Raw genomic sequence first — 19,925 nt, forward strand, 5'->3', positions numbered from 1 at the left:
TAGTTAGCTGTAGCAGAGTATTTTCACAGTACTTCTACTGCTGTAAAGTATCTGAATACTAGATGTACTGGATTTAAAGCTCTGTGAAATCACTCTAATTGTACATTATTATTATTAATGTCCAACATTAAAATGTTGACTGTGTGATGATTTCATGATTAACAGTCATTGGTGGCAGCAACTGATTTCGTTTTTACGTCAGTTTCTCAACAAGATGTTCGAGATGTTTCTCAGGATATCTGGATATGTTTCAAACTTTCCCAAAAAGTGTTGTTGTTCCTTTTAATTCGTCTCATCGGCAGATTAAAGACTCGGCAGACTCGGTCGGTCCTTGTGAACATTTATTGGTTTTGTTTGAATTGTAACACTAAAAAGTACCCGGTCTCATCGACTAAAACAGGTAATAAAAATTAAAACACACCATCACCACCTTCATCATCTCATCATCATCATGGCGTATTGTTAGTAACTTGGCGTAAATGACATTCAGACGGTGCTGCTGTGATCAACACGGGGCACAATGCAGCCAAACACACCAGTGAAAACTCCGCTTCACCGGCTGAAGATGTCAAACGTTGGCAATTACAGACTGCTGAATTACAAAAAAGGGCACATTTTTTCAAAGATATTGCATCAAATCCAAACACTGAGATGAACTTTCTTTGACAAAGTCGGTTCACTGCGATTATACAGGGAGTAAAAATACATATTTAAAATAAAAAACCTTCCAGGCTTTGAATATTAGTCACAGTTCCCTGTCAATACAAATGAAAACAATTCAAATAGAAAATAATAAAAACACTTAAAAACATCCCTTTCATGCCCTCATTCCCAGGTTTGCATCAAACAATAAGAGGATCTTAGATTGTTCCCTGAGGAACCCCTCAGATCTAATTCTACAGACTAACATGCAGGGTTTCTTATAGGGACCCTTTATTTGAAAGATCAAGGTCCCTCTGGGCTCTGAGTGAAACGCATCTTCAGCTAAAACCTTGAGGTTTTACTGCAGAATCGATTCCCTTCTTTCACTCTTTTTTCAGCTTCTGTTTTAACGAAGAGGCTGAAACATCGTCTTCTCTCCACACAACCAATTTTCAGAAAACTGTATCAAATAAAACACATCAAATGGGAATCACAGGAGTCGGGATGTAATATGTACCCATTAATGCAGTCTGGGTGATTGAACGATTGATACCCGGTGGTCTGGTTATCAGGTCACCTGGTTATCAGCTGGCCTGGTGAACAGGTCACATGATGCTGCTGCCAGGAGTAAAACCTCATATCTAATGTTCTCTGATGTTTGTTGCAGTGAAGCAGCTGCTGTCATGTAAAAAACACATTACTCCTATTTGTTGTGCGTTTTAAGAAAATAAAAACCTTGAAGAACATCTGGATATTCTAGATATTTTTTCACGTCGTCCTGTTTGACCTCATTGCTTCCCTTAAAACGCGCTGCTGTTTCGTGCTTTACGCCGTCGTTTAAAAGCTCTACAACCTTTAAAGTTGTGCAACGAGTGATCACATGTCAAACATGAAAACAACAAATAATCGTCTACACGTCACCGAATAATCTGGAAAAAGCCAGATGTTTACGATGCAGAGCAGGAGATGACTTACGCCTGGAACTGGAATCAGAGGAACGTTGAGACTAAATCTGAAACTCTAAGTGACTAAAGAATCTCAAGTATTAATGTGTGTCTGACTCTTTCGTCAGCATCTCATCCTTTTATCTCCCTTGAAGACTTTGTCTGTCTGTTTTGGTTGTGGCAGAAATTAGCTTCTGTATGTCGCAGCATCCTGCTGCTTTCTGTAAACCTGTTCAACTAGATATGAAAGTCCTGAAAGACGAACTTTGTTACGTATTAAAAACATTTCGTCTTCGGGGACTTTCACCTTCAAACCTGAGACGTTTGTTCTGTGTTTTTTACGCGACAGCGTCACGATAAACAGTTGAGATGCATCCGAAATGGAAAACACACATCATTACATTCAAACACCTACTGAGGTAACGAGGTCTGTGTGGGGAGGAGCACATCACACGGGAACGTTCAACAAGATGAGGTATGTGAGGATGCGTGCAGCCCAAAGCAGAGAAGCAGTGAGTCATTCTAACGTTAGCGATACAGTTAGCTTTAATTATTAAAGCAGCGAAGAGAGGCGGGAAAGTAAACGGCTATTAATCTGCATGACCGAGGGTTCACCACACACAAACATCTACTTTCAATGGTTTTTAAACTGACGTCTGATTTCTTGTTTTGCTTCATATTGCTTCCGTACTTTTGTTCAAACTGTAAAAACAGGATGCCGTTAGAAAAGGTCCAGTTTGCACATTTACAGAGCAGAAAGGGATGAATCAGCGATCAATACACGGGCCCGATGCCTCCGTGTCCTCCTGTCGGACTCCACCACCGAAGAAGAAGAACAAGACGAAGAAGAAGAGGGCGGTGCAGCGAGGCTCTAAATGCCGACGGATTAAGGAATGATTGTGATGAAAGTCTACTGGAGGTTCACAGTTTGTTTACATGTCATTTGATCTCTTTTTAAATCCGTAGTTCACATTGAGAAGTTCATTCTTCCAGATCTTAACATTCCTCCAGAAGTTGTTCTTTCCCTAGCAGCACCAGGCTTCCATACAGACCAGATCCACTTCAATCCAGAGAAGAAGAATTAGTAAGCCTTGGAAACATTGTGAATAAAAACTAGATTTATATTTACTTTTCTGCCAGGAAAAGAAAAAGCTATCAAAAGTTAGGAATTTCTAAAAAAAAAAAAAAAAAAAAAAAATGTAAAATACTAACAGTAAGTCAAAACTACAAAATCAGTCAAATGTCTTTTCTTTAATTAATATGTAACATTTTTAAATTTAGTTCCCCGTTAGCTATGCAACTCTATTTAATTTCTCTATTTCATTTTATATTTTTGTCCTTTCTTGGCCGTAACGGGCTTCCGTACATTCAGATTCATTCAAGTTAGTAAAAGAAATTAATTAGCTGAAGCCATAGAAACATAATTTAAAGAATTCAAAAAAGTTGTGTGTTTTTACATATACACACACACATACATATGTATATATAAACATATATATATATACACATGTATATGTATATATATATATATATGTATGTAAATATATGTAAAAATGTATGTGTGCATGGTTGTGTTTGTTCAGGAGGTATTTGTGTTTTAACATGAGGTCACAGAAATGAAGAACGAGGGAGGGAGGAGGGAAGGAGGAAGGAAGAAGGGAGGGAAGGATGAAGGGATGAGGGGAGTAAACCGTCAGAGATTTAAAACCTTCCTCCCATCTCGTTTCCTCGTCATCAGTCTGAAAGTAAAAACAGAGATTCACATTCAACGAGTCCAAACGAACGATGCCACTGATGAAGTTTCTCTCCGTCGATCGCTTCTTCGTTTGTTTGTTTGTCTTTAACGAGTAGTGATGCAACAAGAATCCTCAAATATCGTCCAAGAAAAAATATAAAAACATGACGACAAAAACGCACCAAAAAAAGTGAAGAAGAGAAGAAGAGTCTGTTTGTCGAGGGAAACAATGAAAGGACACTTTAACACAAACAGGTAGAAAAATCAAAAATATCATCATCATGTTCCAAAAACCGCCGTCGCTGCCAGGAAACAGGAAAAGGTGCTCCGCCGGTCTGAACGAGCTTATTGCAAAAAGACAACTTCACCTGGAGGCGGAGCCTCACCTGCAGCAGCTGCTGCTCGTTACCTGGTTTCCTGTCTAACGTTTCCAGAGAGGAGGAGGAGAGGCGGATGTCTGGTTCCTTTCACCTCCTCATCACTATTCCTTCCATCAGACTGTTTATTTCCTGTTTTGAATCCGCTCAGATGAGTTCATCTGGTCCGGACGCGGGACTCGGGTCCCTGCCAGTCTCCGTGCAGCTTCAGCACGTGGAACGAGTTCATCTGAGCTCAAATCCCCCCAAGCTGCATTTTAACGTGAAATATTCATCTTCAACGTTACAGAAGAACCGCAAAGTTAACGTTCAAGGTCAAAAATTGTATTTTCTAACGGGGTTCATTCATGTTCGATTTTAAGTCAAATTCAAGCACTTTCAAGGTACCAAAACCAAACATCTCCAGACTATAATAAGATAATTCATGTGTTTCATCACTGTGTTAATTTAAATTTGACGGTTTTCATCTAGTAATTTTATGGAGTGTTTTTTAATTCAGGGGTTTTTATGACCATAAAAGCTGTTAAAATGCTGTTCAGGGGAAAAGCTCTCCGATTGGTCGACGTCTTAACTTGGTGAATCCTGATTGGTGCAGAGAATCTGTCCGTCAACCAGCTGACAGAGGAATTGGCTTTTTGTTGGCCGAAAAGTTTTTCTTCCTTCCAACGTTGAAAAAAAGTTCAAAAAATTCGGTAATTCAAAACCGAACCTGATCCCGGACCCCGACTGCTGGTCCTGGATGATAACCCATCATGTGACCTTCCTCCGGTGACGAGAGATAGACGGGTTTTAGACTTAGATTTATTTATGATTATTATCGATTTCAGGTTCTGATATGAAACTTGTTTGTTTTTAAAACAATCTGGGTTTTAAATAAAGTTGTGATTTTCTGGTTCTTTCATCGTGATTTAAGGTTTTCAGTTTCAATTATTTTATAATCTTAGATTAATTGATCGTTAATCAATAAAAACCTTCAATGTTTCTCATCAGTTTTCATTTAACATTTTGTTTTTTTTAATAAATAGTAAAACATTTTCACCTGATGTCTTTGTCAATAACTGATCAATAGTTCCATTATGATCAGTTTCATCTAAATGATTAATTGCTTAATTGTACTAATTGACCTTAATGATGATGATGATTATTATTATAATTTAAGTGCTGCACTTAAGGTGAGTCAACTTCCTGTTGGATTTCAGAGTAAAAGCCTCTGGAGTCTAAGACCGGTCTATCCCCTCTGTTCAGGTCTGCTAGTTTCTTCCGGACTCAGAACCTGATCCATTTCCCTTTAGGTTCTGATCCGTTCTCAGGTCTGTGGATCCTCTTCAGGTTCTGCTTCGTGGTTTTGTCGTTTTGGTTCAGCTTTTGTTGGACTCGGTTGATCCCATTTCTAGTTCCCGTCGGGTTCAGGACCGGTTGCCGGGGTGCTGGGTCCGGATGTGGCTGTGGAGGCGGGTCGCCGAGGAGAACTTCTTCCCGCAGTCCGAACACCGTAGAGACGCGGCGGCGTGGGCCGGCGGGGGCGGCATGTCAGCGGCAGTGTTCTCGGCGGCGTGCGTCTGGCGGTGAGCCTTCAGGAGAGACATCCGGCTGAACCGCCGCCCGCAGTCCTCGCACTCAGACCAGACCCGCCGCCGCTTCTTCTGCACACAGACCACGTTAGATCAAGTAAGACCTCGTTAGACCACGTTAGACCACATACATGTTACAGTTCATGATGACATCGTAACAAAGGTTTCCTCCCTCACCTTCCTCCCTTTGTCTCCCTCTTCTTCCTCCTCCTCCTCGCCCTCCTCCTCCTCCTCCTCCTCCTCCTCCCTGGGCGGTTCAACGGCGTCTCGGCGGTCGGCGGCGCCTTCGGTCCCCAGGGCGGTCAGCGCCTCCTTGGCGGCGGCGGCGTCCTCGTCGTCTTCCTCCAGCAGCTGAGACGGCAGAGTCAGCAGACGGTGCAGCATCGAGGCAGAGGACCGCCGGCCTGAAGACCCTGGAGACCACAGGGACCAGAGAGACCAGGGTCAGAGACCAGAGAGACCACAGGGACCAAAGAGACCAGGGTCAGAGACCAGAGAGACCACAGGGACCACAGAAACCACAGGGACTAGAGAGACCAGGGACCAGAGAGACCAGAATAACACTGATCCAACAGATGAACAGGTCCTTCATTAACTGATCAACAGAAGGTAGATGTACTAAGATCCTTTACTACAGTAAAAGTACAAATTCTACAGAGAATATACTCCACTACAGTAAAAGTACTAATACTACACAGAATATATTCCACTACAGTAAAAGTACTAATACTACATAGAATATATTCCACTACAGTAAAAGTACTAATACTACATAGAATATGCTCCACTACAGTAAAAGTACTAATACTACACAGAATATATTCCACTACAGTAAAAGTACTAATACTACATAGAATATATTCCACTACAGTAAAAGTACTAATACTACATAGAATATATTCCACTACAGTAAAAGTACTAATACTACACAGAATATATTCCACGACAGTAAAAGTACTAATACTACATAGAATATATTCCACTACAGTAAAAGTACTAATACTACACAGAATATATTCCACGACAGTAAAAGTACTAATACTACACAGAATATATTCCACTACAGTAAAAGTACTAATACTACATAGAATATACTCCACTACAAGTAAAAGTACTAATACTTTACAGAATATGCTCCACTACAGTAAAAGTACTAATACTACATAGAATATATTCCACTACAGTAAAAGTACTAATACTACACAGAATATATTCCACTACAGTAAAAGTACTAATACTACACAGAATATATTCCACGACAGTAAAAGTACTAATACTACATAGAATATATTCCACTACAGTAAAAGTACTAATACTACACAGAATATATTCCACGACAGTAAAAGTACTAATACTACACAGAATATATTCCACTACAGTAAAAGTACTAATACTACATAGAATATGCTCCACTACAGTAAAAGTATTGATTGAGATTCGGATTATTGACTCACTGTTGTAGCTGATTATGAAACTGTCCAGTAGGGGACAGTAATGAGACACAGGGGGAGCTACTACTACAGCGTACTACATTGTAGTTTTTAATCTTTTATTATATATTCTGTATATTTATTATATTTACAGCCATGTTCATATTACTGCTGATGTATTTTTGTTGAAATATTTTCACTGTATTGTATATACATTATATCTTTGTTGTGAGTTCTGAGTCACCTGTGGGGCTGAGGGGGGGTCCAGTTGGCGGTCCAGCTGAGGGTCCAGAGGGACGTCTGGTGGTGTCCCTCTGACAGTCTGCAGCTTCTTCATCGGGAGAAAACACCTCCATGTCCTCCAGGGGGGTCCAGCGGGGGTCCTGCTGGGGGGAGGAGGGGGAGGGCTCCAGGGTCACAGAGGGGGCGGAGAGGGGGGCCGCCTGCGCCGGTCCTCCCTCCCCCAGACTCCACCCTCCTGCCCCTCGGCCCCCTCCAACCAGCTCCTTGATCTGCCAGACGTCACTGCACCACTTCTGACCGAAGACCTTGTCCAGGATGGGAACCCAGTCCTGAGAGACCGCGAGGACGGGGGGTCGCTCCGGGTCTGAGGGGGGAGGAGAGGGGTGGAAGGATGTAGAGAAGGGAGGACACTTTTATGAAAGTTATCAAATGGTAATAGTGACATCACCGTGACATCACAGTGTCGTCTCACCATCTGTCTCTGGTATCTCCTTGGCGACGGTGACCTCAGCCAGATCCTCCCGGGCTTCTTCAGAGCCGCTGGGAGACACCGAGTCGTTCTCAGACCCTCTCCTCCTCCCCCCACCGCCTCTCCCCTTCTCTCCTCCCCCCTTCTCTCCACCTCTCCCTTTCTCTCCCTCTCCTCTCCCCTTCTCTCCTCCTCTCCCCTTCTCCCCCCCCCCTCTCCCCTTCTCTCCCACTCCCCCCCTGCCGGAGCTCCGGTCCAGGGTCTCCTCCAGGACCCGCTGCTCCCTCTCCATCTTGGTGATCTCCAGCAGGAGGTCGTCAAACGAAGCCTCCACGATCTTCGTCAGCTCGTGGACCGCAAAGTCCAGGACCTGCTCCATGACGGACTTCAGCTGGTCTGTAGGGAGACAGATCACCTTCATCATCATCATCATCATCATCATCATCATCACCACCACAATCATCTTCTTCATTATCACAATAATCATCATCTTCATCATCACTTTATTCTTAAACAATTTAGGTTATTTTGATTTCTTGTTTGTGTTGAGATTTAAATAAAGAAAATCTGTTTCTAGTCATTGACTTAATGTTAAGAAATTAAATGTTAAATGTAATTTTAATGTTTTATTTGATGGAATAATCGGTAGATTCCTGGATTACAAAGAGATTCGATGGTTGCAGCCCCAGTTTTGGGTGAACTGACCCTCCAAACAGAACTACAGTCAAACGAACCCGAAATACTGATCACATTAATTATTGACGGAAGCAGGCAGTGTAAAAGCTGAGTGTCCATCTGTTAAACCATGTGACCTCCGTGTCATGTGACCTGCTGGATGACCCACTTTCTACGTTTAGACACCAACAACAATCAACCTGTAAATCACAAACAAACTGGGCTGGTGGTTTGTTCAGTGTGTGTGTGTGTGTGTGTGTGTGTGTGTGTGTGTGTGTGTGTGCGTGTAGGCTGTGACATCATGGATGAAACCAGACTGGTAATCTGCAGGCGAGGAGTGTATCTACGTCTACACACATGTGTCTATGTAAGAGTAATACACTGGTACACGACGTGTTTTAGGCCACGAAGAAGAGATCCGTGATGACACATCTCATCACCACGGTAACCACATGCCCGCCAGTCTAATTACTGGATCTAGTTCAGACACTAGACACCCAGTGTTAGGGTGAGTGTTTCTCTGTGTATACACTAGAGATACATGTACTACTACTACCACCACCACTACAACTACTACTACCACTACTAGTACTACGACTACTACTACCACTACTAGTACTACTACCACGACGAAGCTTCCTGCTCGGCCTCCACAATAAGAGTCTCTCCAGGCCCGGTCCTGTTCAGACCGTTTTCACACTCAACACAGCTGCTGCTGGTTTACGTGGCGACGCGTTAATGTGTCACTTCCTGTCCCCGAAACCAGAACCAAGTGTAGGAGGGATCCTGAAATCCCAGTCCGACCCTTTAAACGCTCCAGTCAACAGCAGGAAGATGTTGCCCTGCTGGGTTCAATGTGGACTCTACACCAGACTCTGTGTAAAAAAACAGCCATTTAAAAGTAGCTGGTGGGTCGTCACTAGTGCAGCTAACTCTCCACCATCATGGTGGAAGAAGCAGCATTTCCTGTTGTGTTAATAGAAACGCTAAAGTGTTGAGTTTGAGAAGAGAACGTGATGTCATCCAATGATGTCATCGTGTCCTCATGGATGAGATCTGAACTCATGTTGAAGTTAAATGAACGGTGTGATGTTTCTTAGAGGAAACAGCATTTCTGCGTAGAAGCGTTGGTGTCCAGACAACAAAGATCTGTGTGTTACATGAACCACAGAAGAGCTGATCTGGGAGCTGGAAACCCCCTTAACGAGCCCTCTAACGAGCTCACGATGACACCCTTTATTGCAGCTTTATTATTAGGATTCAATGTGCTGAGACTCACAGCTTATCATGTGACTGGTCCCAGTTCAGTTCCATGAACTCACTGACTTCCCGACAAGATAACTACTTTTAAAACACTGGTTTTCTGAATGGAGTCTGGTTGATGGTGCTAGGCTACGCTAACATTGTAGCTCCTCCAAAACACTCCAAATAAGGTCATCTAGACATAAATACAGCAGAGACCTTGTTTGGACCACAGACCGTCTCTGGTTTCTCCACATAGTCTGGTCTCTGGACTAATGTGGGCTACTATCTAGACCTCTGGGGGACCACAGACCGTCTCTGGTTTCTCCACATAGTCTGGTCTCTGGACTAATGTGGGCTACTATCGTAGACCTCTGGGGGACCACAGACAGTCTCTGGTTTCTCCACATAGCCTGGTCTGGTCTCTGGACTAATGTGAGCTACTATCTAGACCTCTGGGGGACCACAGACAGTCTCTGGTTCCTCCACATGGTCTGGTCTGGTCTCTGGACTCATGTGAGCTACTATCGTAGACTAGAAAGGAACTTATTTGACTTTATTTAAATTCCTTTTGGTCTCCGCAGATTCATTTAATCACTTAGACCAACAACCTTCTCCCTCCTTTGTTTCTCTCCTGGGGGGCAAAGCCCAGTCCTCTTGCATGTGGACCCCCCACCGCCACAAAGTACCGCGACCTCCGACCCCTGCGCGATGAAGCCATGGACTCATTATCTCGCTGTCGCCGTTAATCTAACGGCACGCTTCGCCCCCGCGGACATGAGTGACGAAGAGCAGCAGAGAAGAAATCACTTTAATTTGAGGAAGACAAAGTGGTCTGGAAGCAGACCCCGTCTGGACAACGGAGACCGTCTCAACATGGTCTCAAGGATCCCGGAGAGAACAAAGATCCCTCTGAGCAACAAGTTGAACAAGAAGAAAGTAGAAGCTTGGATTAAACTAGAAAACTGCTTCCTGTTTCAGTGAGCTACACAATAAAGCAACGAGCTGGAACTAACGAGCAGCACAATAGAGATTCTCACCAGACCGGACCCACAGGACCCGTAGCCCTGTATCGTTAAAACCACGAGACCATCGTTAGCTGTAGACCACAGAACCAACGTTATACTATTGTTGTTGTTATTAATAATAATAATAGTATTATTATAAATAATATAATATTGTTATTATTGTTATAGTTAACACATAGAAGTGGTGAAGGTAGAAGTACAGTAAATAGTACACAAGACGATACTCCTCAGCCGGCGGCTGACCTGAGATCCTCCCTGGTCCTGGTCCTGCGTGTCGTTGTGCTGGCCTGGTTCTACATAAAGGGGGCGGGGCTTCGCGTGCCAGCCGTGTGATTGTGTTCGAGTGCACAGATGTGTTCATGCATGTGTGAGAGCGGCGGCGGCGTCCTCGTATGAGAGGCTGCTTCTGTCTCACGTGCCCCTACATGTGTGTGTGTGTGTGTCAGCTGCATGTCTGCAACACACACACACACACACACACACACACACACACACACACACACACACACACACACACACACACACACACACACAAACACACACGCACACACACACGTCTGATGGAGGATGTCTGTCCTGATCACATGGATCAGCTTTGTTCTTGTCTTTTGACCATTAATATGAATAATTAATCATAAATATGCTTTATTATAATAATCTATACATATATACATACGTATATTTATAATAATGTATAATAATATTAATTATAATTAAAATATTAATATGAATAGTTAATAAAATACAATTAATAATGATCATAAATGCATATTGATGGTATTTATATAATATATATATGCTATATATATATATATATATATGCTATATGATATATATCGATATATACATCAACATATATCTTAAAATGTGTTGATTATTGATCGATACCAAACGCATTTCTGACAAACTTCTTGTGTGGCAGCTTCGGTCCAGGGGCCCTCATTAACCGGGGCCCATGCAGCCCTGTCTGGGGCCCCTGGAGCCCCGTTTGGGGCCCCTGGTGGAGCCGAAGACGCGTTCGAGTGCTTCTCGGCGACTAATCCGACCCGACACCCATGAAGACGACCCGGAGACGCCTTCCTGTCCATTGGGATCCTCACCGCCCACGCCACATCTTTGTTCGGGCCCCTCTTTTCCCGCCTCGGTCCCTTTTACAGTTCAGGCCACTAGACACCCCCCCCCCGCCTGTCAGGGAACGCTGTAAATCTGCAGCGATGATCTTCTTTTGTTTACAACCTGCTCTTTGTTTTACACTTTCTCCTTCGGCCGCCTTTCCTGTTCCACCCGGCAGTAAACACAGGAATGTGACTGCTTGTTATTTATGGAAAAGGAGGCCCAACTGCTCCCCAGTCTGGTCCCCCAGTCTGGTCTCCCAGTCTGGTCCCCCAGTCTGGTCCCCCAGTCTGGTTCCCCGTAGATCTGCCAGTATGTCCCCCATTCTGCTCCAATTAACCCCCAATTAAAAAGTTGTGCTGAACGTTCTGCCTGGTTTCCTGAGCTGTCCCCCCTGGAGTCTGGATCTCCTGTGTCCCTGGTCTGGATCTCCTGTGACCACGGTCTAGATCTCCTGTGTCCACGGTCTGGAGCTTCTTTTGTTCTTGGTCTGGATCTCCTGTGTCCCCGGTCTGGATCTCCTGTGTCCCTGGTCTGGATCTCCTGTCTCCCTGGTCTGGATCTCCTGTGTCCCCGGTCTGATCCTGGACCCGGTTCCATCACCTGCAGGCTTCGTCCTGTTCCGTGTAAACCTTCTCTCAGCCCGCAGACTTACGCAACCCGTAGCGTGCTGTTCCGGAGGGGGCCCCTCCTCCCTCCGGAGCGGCTGTTTGTTTGCGTGTCTGCGTGTGAATGTGCGTGTTGTATAACGGGAACTCACCCACGACTCGTCCGCGCTGCTCCAGGCGGCGTGTGTCGGTGCGGAGACCGGGTTCGGGTCCGTGGACTAGCTGCTCCGGCTTTGTCCGCCCCCCCTCCGAACGCTCGTCGCCCGCCGACCGGCCCGCCTTGTTGTTACCCGCCGCCGGGGACCCTCCTCCGTCCGCGGCTCGGCCCCGGTCCTCCCAGGACTGCAGCTGGAGCCGGATCCGGTGGACCTCCTGCTCCTTCACGGCCGTCTCCAGCAGCAGCGTGTTCAGACTCGAACCCACGGTCTTGCTGATTTCCTGGACGGCGAGCTGGACGACCTGCTCCAGCACGGACTCCAGCTGGCCCTGGAAGAACGAAATGTACACGGCCCCGTTCATGTTCTCGGCCCCGGTAAGAGGGCTCTCATGCTCGTGTTCCCGAGCCCCCTCGCCCGCCCCCCTGCCCGCTCTCCCCGACGGAAAACTGGGTTAAAACGGACCCGGGTCGCTCGCTGGATCCGGCGTCTCGGCTGCTCCGGCTGCTGCTCTCTCCGCCTCGGCGAGCGTCGCGTGCTCAGCCCCTTCGCTCGGTCGCCGGAAAGACCCGAGTAGAAGCGCAGCAGCATTTTCCCGCCCACATGTCTGCCCTTGCAGGCAGGCAGCCTCGCCATTTTGGCTTTTTAGAAAAATAACATCAGTCATCGTCAGACGTCAGACCCGGACTCAGACCCGCGACGTTAGTCCGGATCACTGGAACTCTAGACCAGCGACCGTGACCGTGAACACGTCTCCAGATGTGTTAGAACACAAAGAAAATATATTTTTAATGCTATTTACTATGTTTTATGGGATTATTTCTCTTTAAATGGGCTTACTTAAATTGGCTTACATATGTGTAACGTATTTACGTTTTCTTTTGCTGAAGTGACGCGTTGACGCAGCTTGCAGCCATATTTAGCGTTACGTTCTCTGTGAAACCGCTTAGTGAACTACATCTCTCGTCACCAACACGGCCATTAGCTCATAATGCTAGTTTGCTCTATCTTAGCTATGTACGTCACTAACACGGCCGTTAGCTCGTCTTGCTAGTTAGCTAGCTAGCTTAGCTAGGTACATCGCGAACATGCTCGTTAGCTCGTCTTGCTGGTTAGCTAGCTAGCTTAGCAAGGTACGTGGCCAACACAGCTGTTAGCTGGTCCTGCTAGTTAGCTAGGTACGTCACCAACACGGCCACCATTACCAACTCGTCTTGCTAGCTAGCTAGCTACATTCCATCACTAATGATGTCTTTGTCAAATAGATCACGCAGGATATTTCTGTTTACAATATGAATGAAGGTCCTCATCACAGGAATACAACGTAAAATAATAAAATAAAACATAAAACAAAACTTAAAACAATAACCCGTTATGTTGTCAGACGCGTCACAAATAAACTCTCATAACTAGAAGAAACTAAACACGACACATCGGCTCTGATCTTTATGAAAGGTGTCCGTGGTTTTTATGCTAAACTATGAGACGAACGTTTAAATGTGTGAACACTGACGATCGGTCAGCTGATTTCAGGATCAATGACTTCATCCAGACCAGCAACTGATCCAGAAGCAGCTTCACAGCCGCCATGTGTTCTGTGTTGTTCCTATGTCCCTGAGTTCCCTGAGTTCCCTGAGAGAGAGGGAGCAGCGTTCCTGAGGGCGGCTGGTTTCCAGGGAGGAGTAACAACTAACAATAAGTGTCTGTAGGAGCAGCTATAGGCTTAGCCACATGTATACGGGTCTATATGGGCTGCAGGCCTTGTAAAAAACCAGCCGGGCCCCTCGGATCCACGTCAGCCAAAAACCCCATCTGGAGGGCTGGACGTGGACTCACCACAGTCCCCCTGTTTGCTCTCAGAGAGGAAGACGAAGCTCTGCAGACATTAAGGTAGCAGCAGTCGAGGGATCCTGGTGTATGGAAGACCTTTAATGCCAAGAACAGTGAAATGTGAAAAAACCCGCAATGAACCTCAATGATAAGATCATGAAATCTTGTATTTTGACTTAAAAATGAACTTGGTCATGAATTTACAATTTTGACTAATTATAATTTAGTATATATTTTTACTGGCATGATTGACCTCCATATATTTGGTTATAATATACAGAAATATACGGGTAACAGGAGCAGCTGACAGCAGAAGTGAGCGGCGTGCTGGGTTGTGAGACCAGGAGAGACCAGGAGGAACCTGAACCACTTCCCTGCATCAGCATGTCCTGATGACATAACAGCGTTCACATGTTGCATTCACATGTTGCGTTCACGCCCGGGGCTTCTAGCGGAAACGGGGGGGAAAACACACGCAGGCGGCGACTTCCAGCCTTTCAGCGGGCCGCAGCTCGAGCGGCAGGCCGCCTCGCGGGCTCACACACGCGGCCGCGCAGGGAGCGCAGGCCCGCGGGGAGAAAGGGGGGCGTGTAAAAACCCGGACCAGGTGCAGCTCGGCTCGGCTGCCGTCCGCTCCGCTACTGCGATGAGACGATGCCGCTCAGCCGAGATGCCGGCCCCGCCCCCCTCTGACGCGGCAGGCCCCTGTTACCGTAGCGCCTGAAGCAAACGCGCAGCTTTTTTTAGGGGGAGTGTCGCTCTGCTGCGGCATGCTCTCACTGAGAGGCGGGGAAGGAGGGGGGTAGCTTCCTCTGCGGACACAAAGCCTCCCCCTCCCCCCTCCTCCCTGCTGCTGACACGCTGTGATGTGTCAGTGATGTAATGCTGAATTAAAGCGGATGAGTCAGGAAAACCAACTACCTGTGAATGTCTCATACATATAACCTCAAACATATAGTCATCATCATACACTCTACTCTGTGGTATTAGTACACAGTATATGAGCGACTACTAGAGTATTTACATAGTGTGGTATTAGTGCCTCTACTGTAACGGAGTATTTTTACAGTGTGGTAGTAGGAGAAGGAAGAGGAGGAGGAAGAAGAGGATTTACATGATGATGGATGATGTTTCAGGCATAGCTGCCTACTTTCAGCTAGCAGCAGCGCCGCCCTACGCGACACCTCATCGTCGCTGGTAGTGAGAAGTATTAAGAAGTATTATACGTGTGAGACTCTGCTGAAGATCCTCATCACAACCCACGACAGCTGGATCAAGACCTTCAGGAACACGTTGTCAGGTCTCAATGCAGTGTTCATCAGGGACATCCTGGACCAGGGAGATCCTGGGCCAGGGAGATCCTGGTAGAGTGCACGGTCTAACCGCTGAACCGGAGACTGGTTCAAAGGACCGGTTCTTCAAAGAGATCCTCTAGATCCTAGACGTGAACCACATAGTCTCAAGGACTCTTTTACATATAAATAAATAAAGATGTACAATATCTACACGTGATACAGCGTCCCCTACTGCTAATAATAAGTAACAGCACATTTAGAACATGTTCTTGTGTTACTGTGATTATAATCACTACATTTTTGGTAATCTCTGCCGGGACTCCGGTCCGGTATTGCTTCTGATATAAGGTCCCATGGGGGACACCAGAAAGGGGCGGGACTTAGCCCCTCTATGAAACCTGCAACAATCTTTCACATTAAAAGCCTTTCATCGTAACCCCCCCGACCTTTAATGTCAAACACCTACAGGAAGTGCTGAGTCTTCCTGACGTCGTCATGGAGACGGAATTAAATCCAGTGAAGATGAAATCAAAGAGACGGGAAACATGAGTACACTGAACAATCCTTTTCTTTATTCATTTTTTGTTATCATTTCAATATGTCTGTCAGGGTTTGTTTTTTTTAAGATTTTATTTTAAATTAAAATTTTGACACACTTATAAAAGACAGCATCTGCATAGAGTTGTCATCTTAAAGATCCATGAAGAGAGAGAGAGGGGGTTAGGGAGAGGGGGGTGGGGGGCAGATGGGTAAAGTCAGGGCGAGGGGGAATACTGGCACGTCACATGAACTAAACAGAACAGCCAACAGCAGTACGAGAGAGGGGGGAGGGGGGGCAGGGTTGGAGGGGGGGGACAGATCGCTTTTACATTACGCTACGCACACATACACACACACAAAAAAAACGGGACACAAGTTGCATTTCCGGTCAAAGTTGCATCTGAAGAGCGAAGCCTCTGTCGTTTTTTACGTTTTTGAAAGATTCTTTGTGACTGGAATCCCGTCGGCCGTTCCCCCCAAGATCACCCCCCCCTCCCGAGGTATCGTGTCTTCCATATTCATGGGGTTTTTATTGGTACTTCTGCGTCGCCCCAGACGGTTCTGAAATCACAGCGTCTAAACGAGTGATCCAATTGGTGGGCGTTCCTGCAGGAGGTCGGGCTGTGGGCGGAGCCTGTACGTCTGCATGATAAAGAAAGCCCTTGTTTCTCTGTATATTGCACGCTGTCTTACCGTAGGCCTGTGTGAGGCTGGAGGCCGGACCCAGGTGAGCTTCGGAGAACCGCGTTACTCAAACCTATCGAAGGCGCATTCAGACTAAAAAACACGAAACCGCCTCTTTCAGAAGCCAAAGAGCAGCTTGGACTGGTCCGAGATTTCGGGCGATCTCTTGCGATTCGACACTTTGAGAAAGTGAAGCTAAGACCTCCTCCAGGAACCGGTCGAGGACTAAGCGATGGAACGAAGCAGGAAGACTGTGGTTGTTGAGGTACATCAGGAGGTCCCGCCGGACTCAGAAACACACGACGGACTTCAAAACGGCCCCCTCTACCCCGAAAGCATCTTCAGGCTAAAAGATCTCAGCCCATCGACTTCCAGTCGGACTGAGAACGCCTGAAGACGCTCCGGAGGAAAGGACTCCGGTGGTTCCGGTGTTGCACCGACGGGTTAGATTGCGATTCGGTTGCTGTGAGACGAAGTCGGACGGATCGTTTGGTACAAGCAACATGTTGCCGGGACACGTCTTCGTCCTCTCAGAGCTGTTTGGGCCAATCAAGGGTTGTAACTTCTAACCGGCAGGTGGGGTGCGGACTAAACTCTGGGGAACACGGCGGGTAAAGAGACGAGTTTCAGGTTTGTTGTTTGGTCGCTGTGGTCAAGAGAGTCAGACAGAGAGAGAGAGAGAGAGAGAGAGAGACAGAGACAGAGACAGAGAGAGAGAGAGAGAGAGACAGAGACAGAGAGAGAGAGAGAGTTCGGAAACCCACTAAGTGATCAGGGGGCGCGGTGTTAAATGTCCTAATATGGAGGGAAGCACTTTCATCAGAGGAGCCAGTGGGCGGAGCCTCTGGACGCAGGTTGATGGGCGGTGGTTTGGCTGCGTTGACACGCCACGCCTCTTCGTTTCCTTTTAAACGGATTCCGAAGAGACCTGAAGGAGGTACGACGGCGTCTCACTAACTACGACAAAAACCGCCATCGTACGTTTCCTCAGCGGGTCAGCGTGAACGCAGCGTCTGGACCGACGCGGCGGACGAGGACGCTGGAAGCGATGCATCTCTCTCTCTCTCTCTGCTGTCGTCTCTCGACCACAACCAAAGAATAACAAGGACGCGGAGACGACGGCGAAGCGTGAAAAAAGGACAGAGATCGAACTCCGTGTCAACTTTGACGGGAATAGATATCTCAGTAGATTTATACATAGACATGCAAGTCATCTTTTCTCTCTTTGAAGTTATTTACAATAATTACAGAACACAAGAATCCAGTTTCAGTTTGACAAAATTGCGAGCATTCAATATTCAATGTTACTACTATTATTTATGATAACATAACTCCTTTTGTACTTCTTTAAATCATTGCTATTATAGAATAACCTCCTTTTTTAAAGTGTTTATGTTTGATCACTTTGTGTGAAGCCGTTCGTTTCTCCCGCTGGGTTTTTGCAAATGTTTTACTGCATTTTTATTTGTCATTTATGGTAGTAGTCATTATAACAACAATAATAATGATAATAACAATGTTATTTTACGTGTCTTTCCTACTTGCGATGGCAGAGACCATGTGGGTGTGGTCTATATTCATGCCCCTCCCCTGACTCCTCCCACCCTCCCCACTAGGGAGAAAACACTGATTCAAACCCAAATACTGGCTCGTAGGATGGAGAGCAGAATGACGTGTGGGCGGAGCCTCAAAGAAAATAAGTGTGGGCGGAGCCTCAAAGAAAAGACGTGCGGGCGGAGCCTCAAAGAAAAGACGTGCGGGCGGAGCCTCAAATAAATCATCATTAGAAACAACGATTAATATCAAGTCGCAGATCGAAGCCACAACAAACAAACGTTTGTTGTGGCTTCGTTTTTTCATCGAGCGTCCAGAGCAGGGCGCTGGACAGGTTTTGGTTTTTGAAAATAGTTTCAGGAAGACAAAAATCATCGTAGAGTAGAGTTTAATTGTCCGACAATGGAGGAACAGAAACAAAAAGAAACTTTGAACTCGACGTGGAAGACGGACACGCGTCTATGATTCAAACGGAAAAGTTATGCAAATAACCACCGCAGGTATTGAACTGCACATGTTTCCTGCGTCACGATGACCTCACGCTACGGCGAGTCATGTTGAAAACGCGTGAGAATCAATACTCCAAGTTACTTCCACACACAGGCTAATGGCTAACAGCTAACGGCTAACGTAAGTCGATCTTTGGAGTCCTGCTGTCGCAGCCAAACTCTCTCGGGATGATTTGTGCCTGCGTGCTGCACCCCGCTCTGACACAAACGTACACGGCCAATAGAACAGTCACGTACAGTTATAGAAACGCAGCACGTTGATGTACGATGTATTTCTTCCCGCCTCGATAGGTGATTTCAGTCGAGGATGCAGGCGTCTGTCACACAGGAAAAACGCTGACTGGAGGTTTATTGGAGCTAGCGAGCTAACTCTAGCTAGCCTAGATGATGCCTGCTCCCGGTCAAAGATCCATTATCTCTACCGCGCGGCCACAATGCCAACATGGAAGCAAATATCCAAATAAAAAAAATATGTCATTGTGGAACACATAAGTAAGTGATATTGAGTCAATGAGGAAAAATTACGGGACCAACGTTGTGGGACAAGAGCTTTTGGTTGGTAGGCTAGCTGACTAGCTAGCTGGCTGGCTAAAAGCTAAAAACCTGGCGGTTAGCGTTGATCCTGCGGTGTGAACAGACTGATGAACAAGCTGTACAGAAAATGACACCAAAATAACAAGAAAAACAGCAATGAATAAATAGAAGAAAGCACCACCATCGTCTCCGTGAATCCCTGAAGTGGAGGAGAAGCGTATATGTGCTAATTTTAAACTCATGAATCTATTTCTCTACTAAGCAGACCACGAACTAGCATCTACATGTGGAAAGGAAAGGAGGCGGACATCATTGTTGTGGAATGAGATAACTACTGGATAGCGTTCGATTGGCGGACGGACCAACATGCAGTGAGGGCTGGTGGTGGGAAGGGGGCGGGGCTTCTGTTTTTACGGTAACATTTGATGTTTTCTTAGAATATATTTTTTGACCACTTGTGACGAACATCTCAGTGTAAACTTGACTCGCGTTGTGCTCTTTGATATTAGCGGTGAACATTTTGAGAACACAAGGGGGAGGGCAAAAAACGCTTTGGTTTGAATTTTTAATAATATAATAATAACAGTGATCATGGCGTCCATAAATAAATCTTATCTTTTCCCCATCTGTCATAATAACAAAAAAAAACAGTGGAATTCATCAAACGACTGCAACCCGTTGGACCTGCGATCGGATGCTTCGCAAGTCAAAACAAACTCGTGCTGCTCCGAACAAACACTCACACAT

The 19,925-nt window shown here is 45.9% G+C and overlaps 1 protein-coding gene across 1 annotated transcript; it reads right to left on the reverse strand.

The window, feature by feature from the left end:
• Positions 1 to 327: 327 nt before the first annotated feature.
• On the reverse strand, positions 328 to 12,643 carry LOC311031544 (uncharacterized protein). The gene is made up of 5 exons (XM_084037877.1): positions 12,230 to 12,643; positions 7,415 to 7,807; positions 6,944 to 7,306; positions 5,447 to 5,682; positions 328 to 5,341 (listed from the first exon to the last, which is right to left on the reverse strand). The coding sequence occupies exons 1-5, from the start codon at positions 12,594 to 12,596 to the stop codon at positions 5,105 to 5,107; spliced, it is 1,596 nt and encodes a 531-aa protein (XP_083894003.1). The 5' UTR covers positions 12,597 to 12,643; the 3' UTR covers positions 328 to 5,104.
• Positions 12,644 to 19,925: the final 7,282 nt, after the last annotated feature.

This window comes from Eutrigla gurnardus (genome assembly GCF_963514095.1).
Source record: "Eutrigla gurnardus genome assembly, chromosome: 20".
NCBI classification, from domain to species: Eukaryota; Metazoa; Chordata; class Actinopteri; order Perciformes; family Triglidae; genus Eutrigla; species Eutrigla gurnardus.

Bases quoted from the DNA above. Each gene is read 5' to 3' on its own strand.
- LOC311031544 (XM_084037877.1), bottom strand. From the start codon at position 12,596: ATGAACGGGGCCGTGTACATTTCGTTCTTCCAGGGCCAGCTGGAGTCC. The intron at 7,307-7,414 runs GTGAGACGACAC...CTCCCCCCTCAG, and splicing joins GGAGATACCAGAGACAGATG to ACCCGGAGCGACCCCCCGTC. The intron at 5,342-5,446 runs GTGAGGGAGGAA...GTCTGTGTGCAG, and splicing joins AGGGAGACAAAGGGAGGAAG to AAGAAGCGGCGGCGGGTCTG.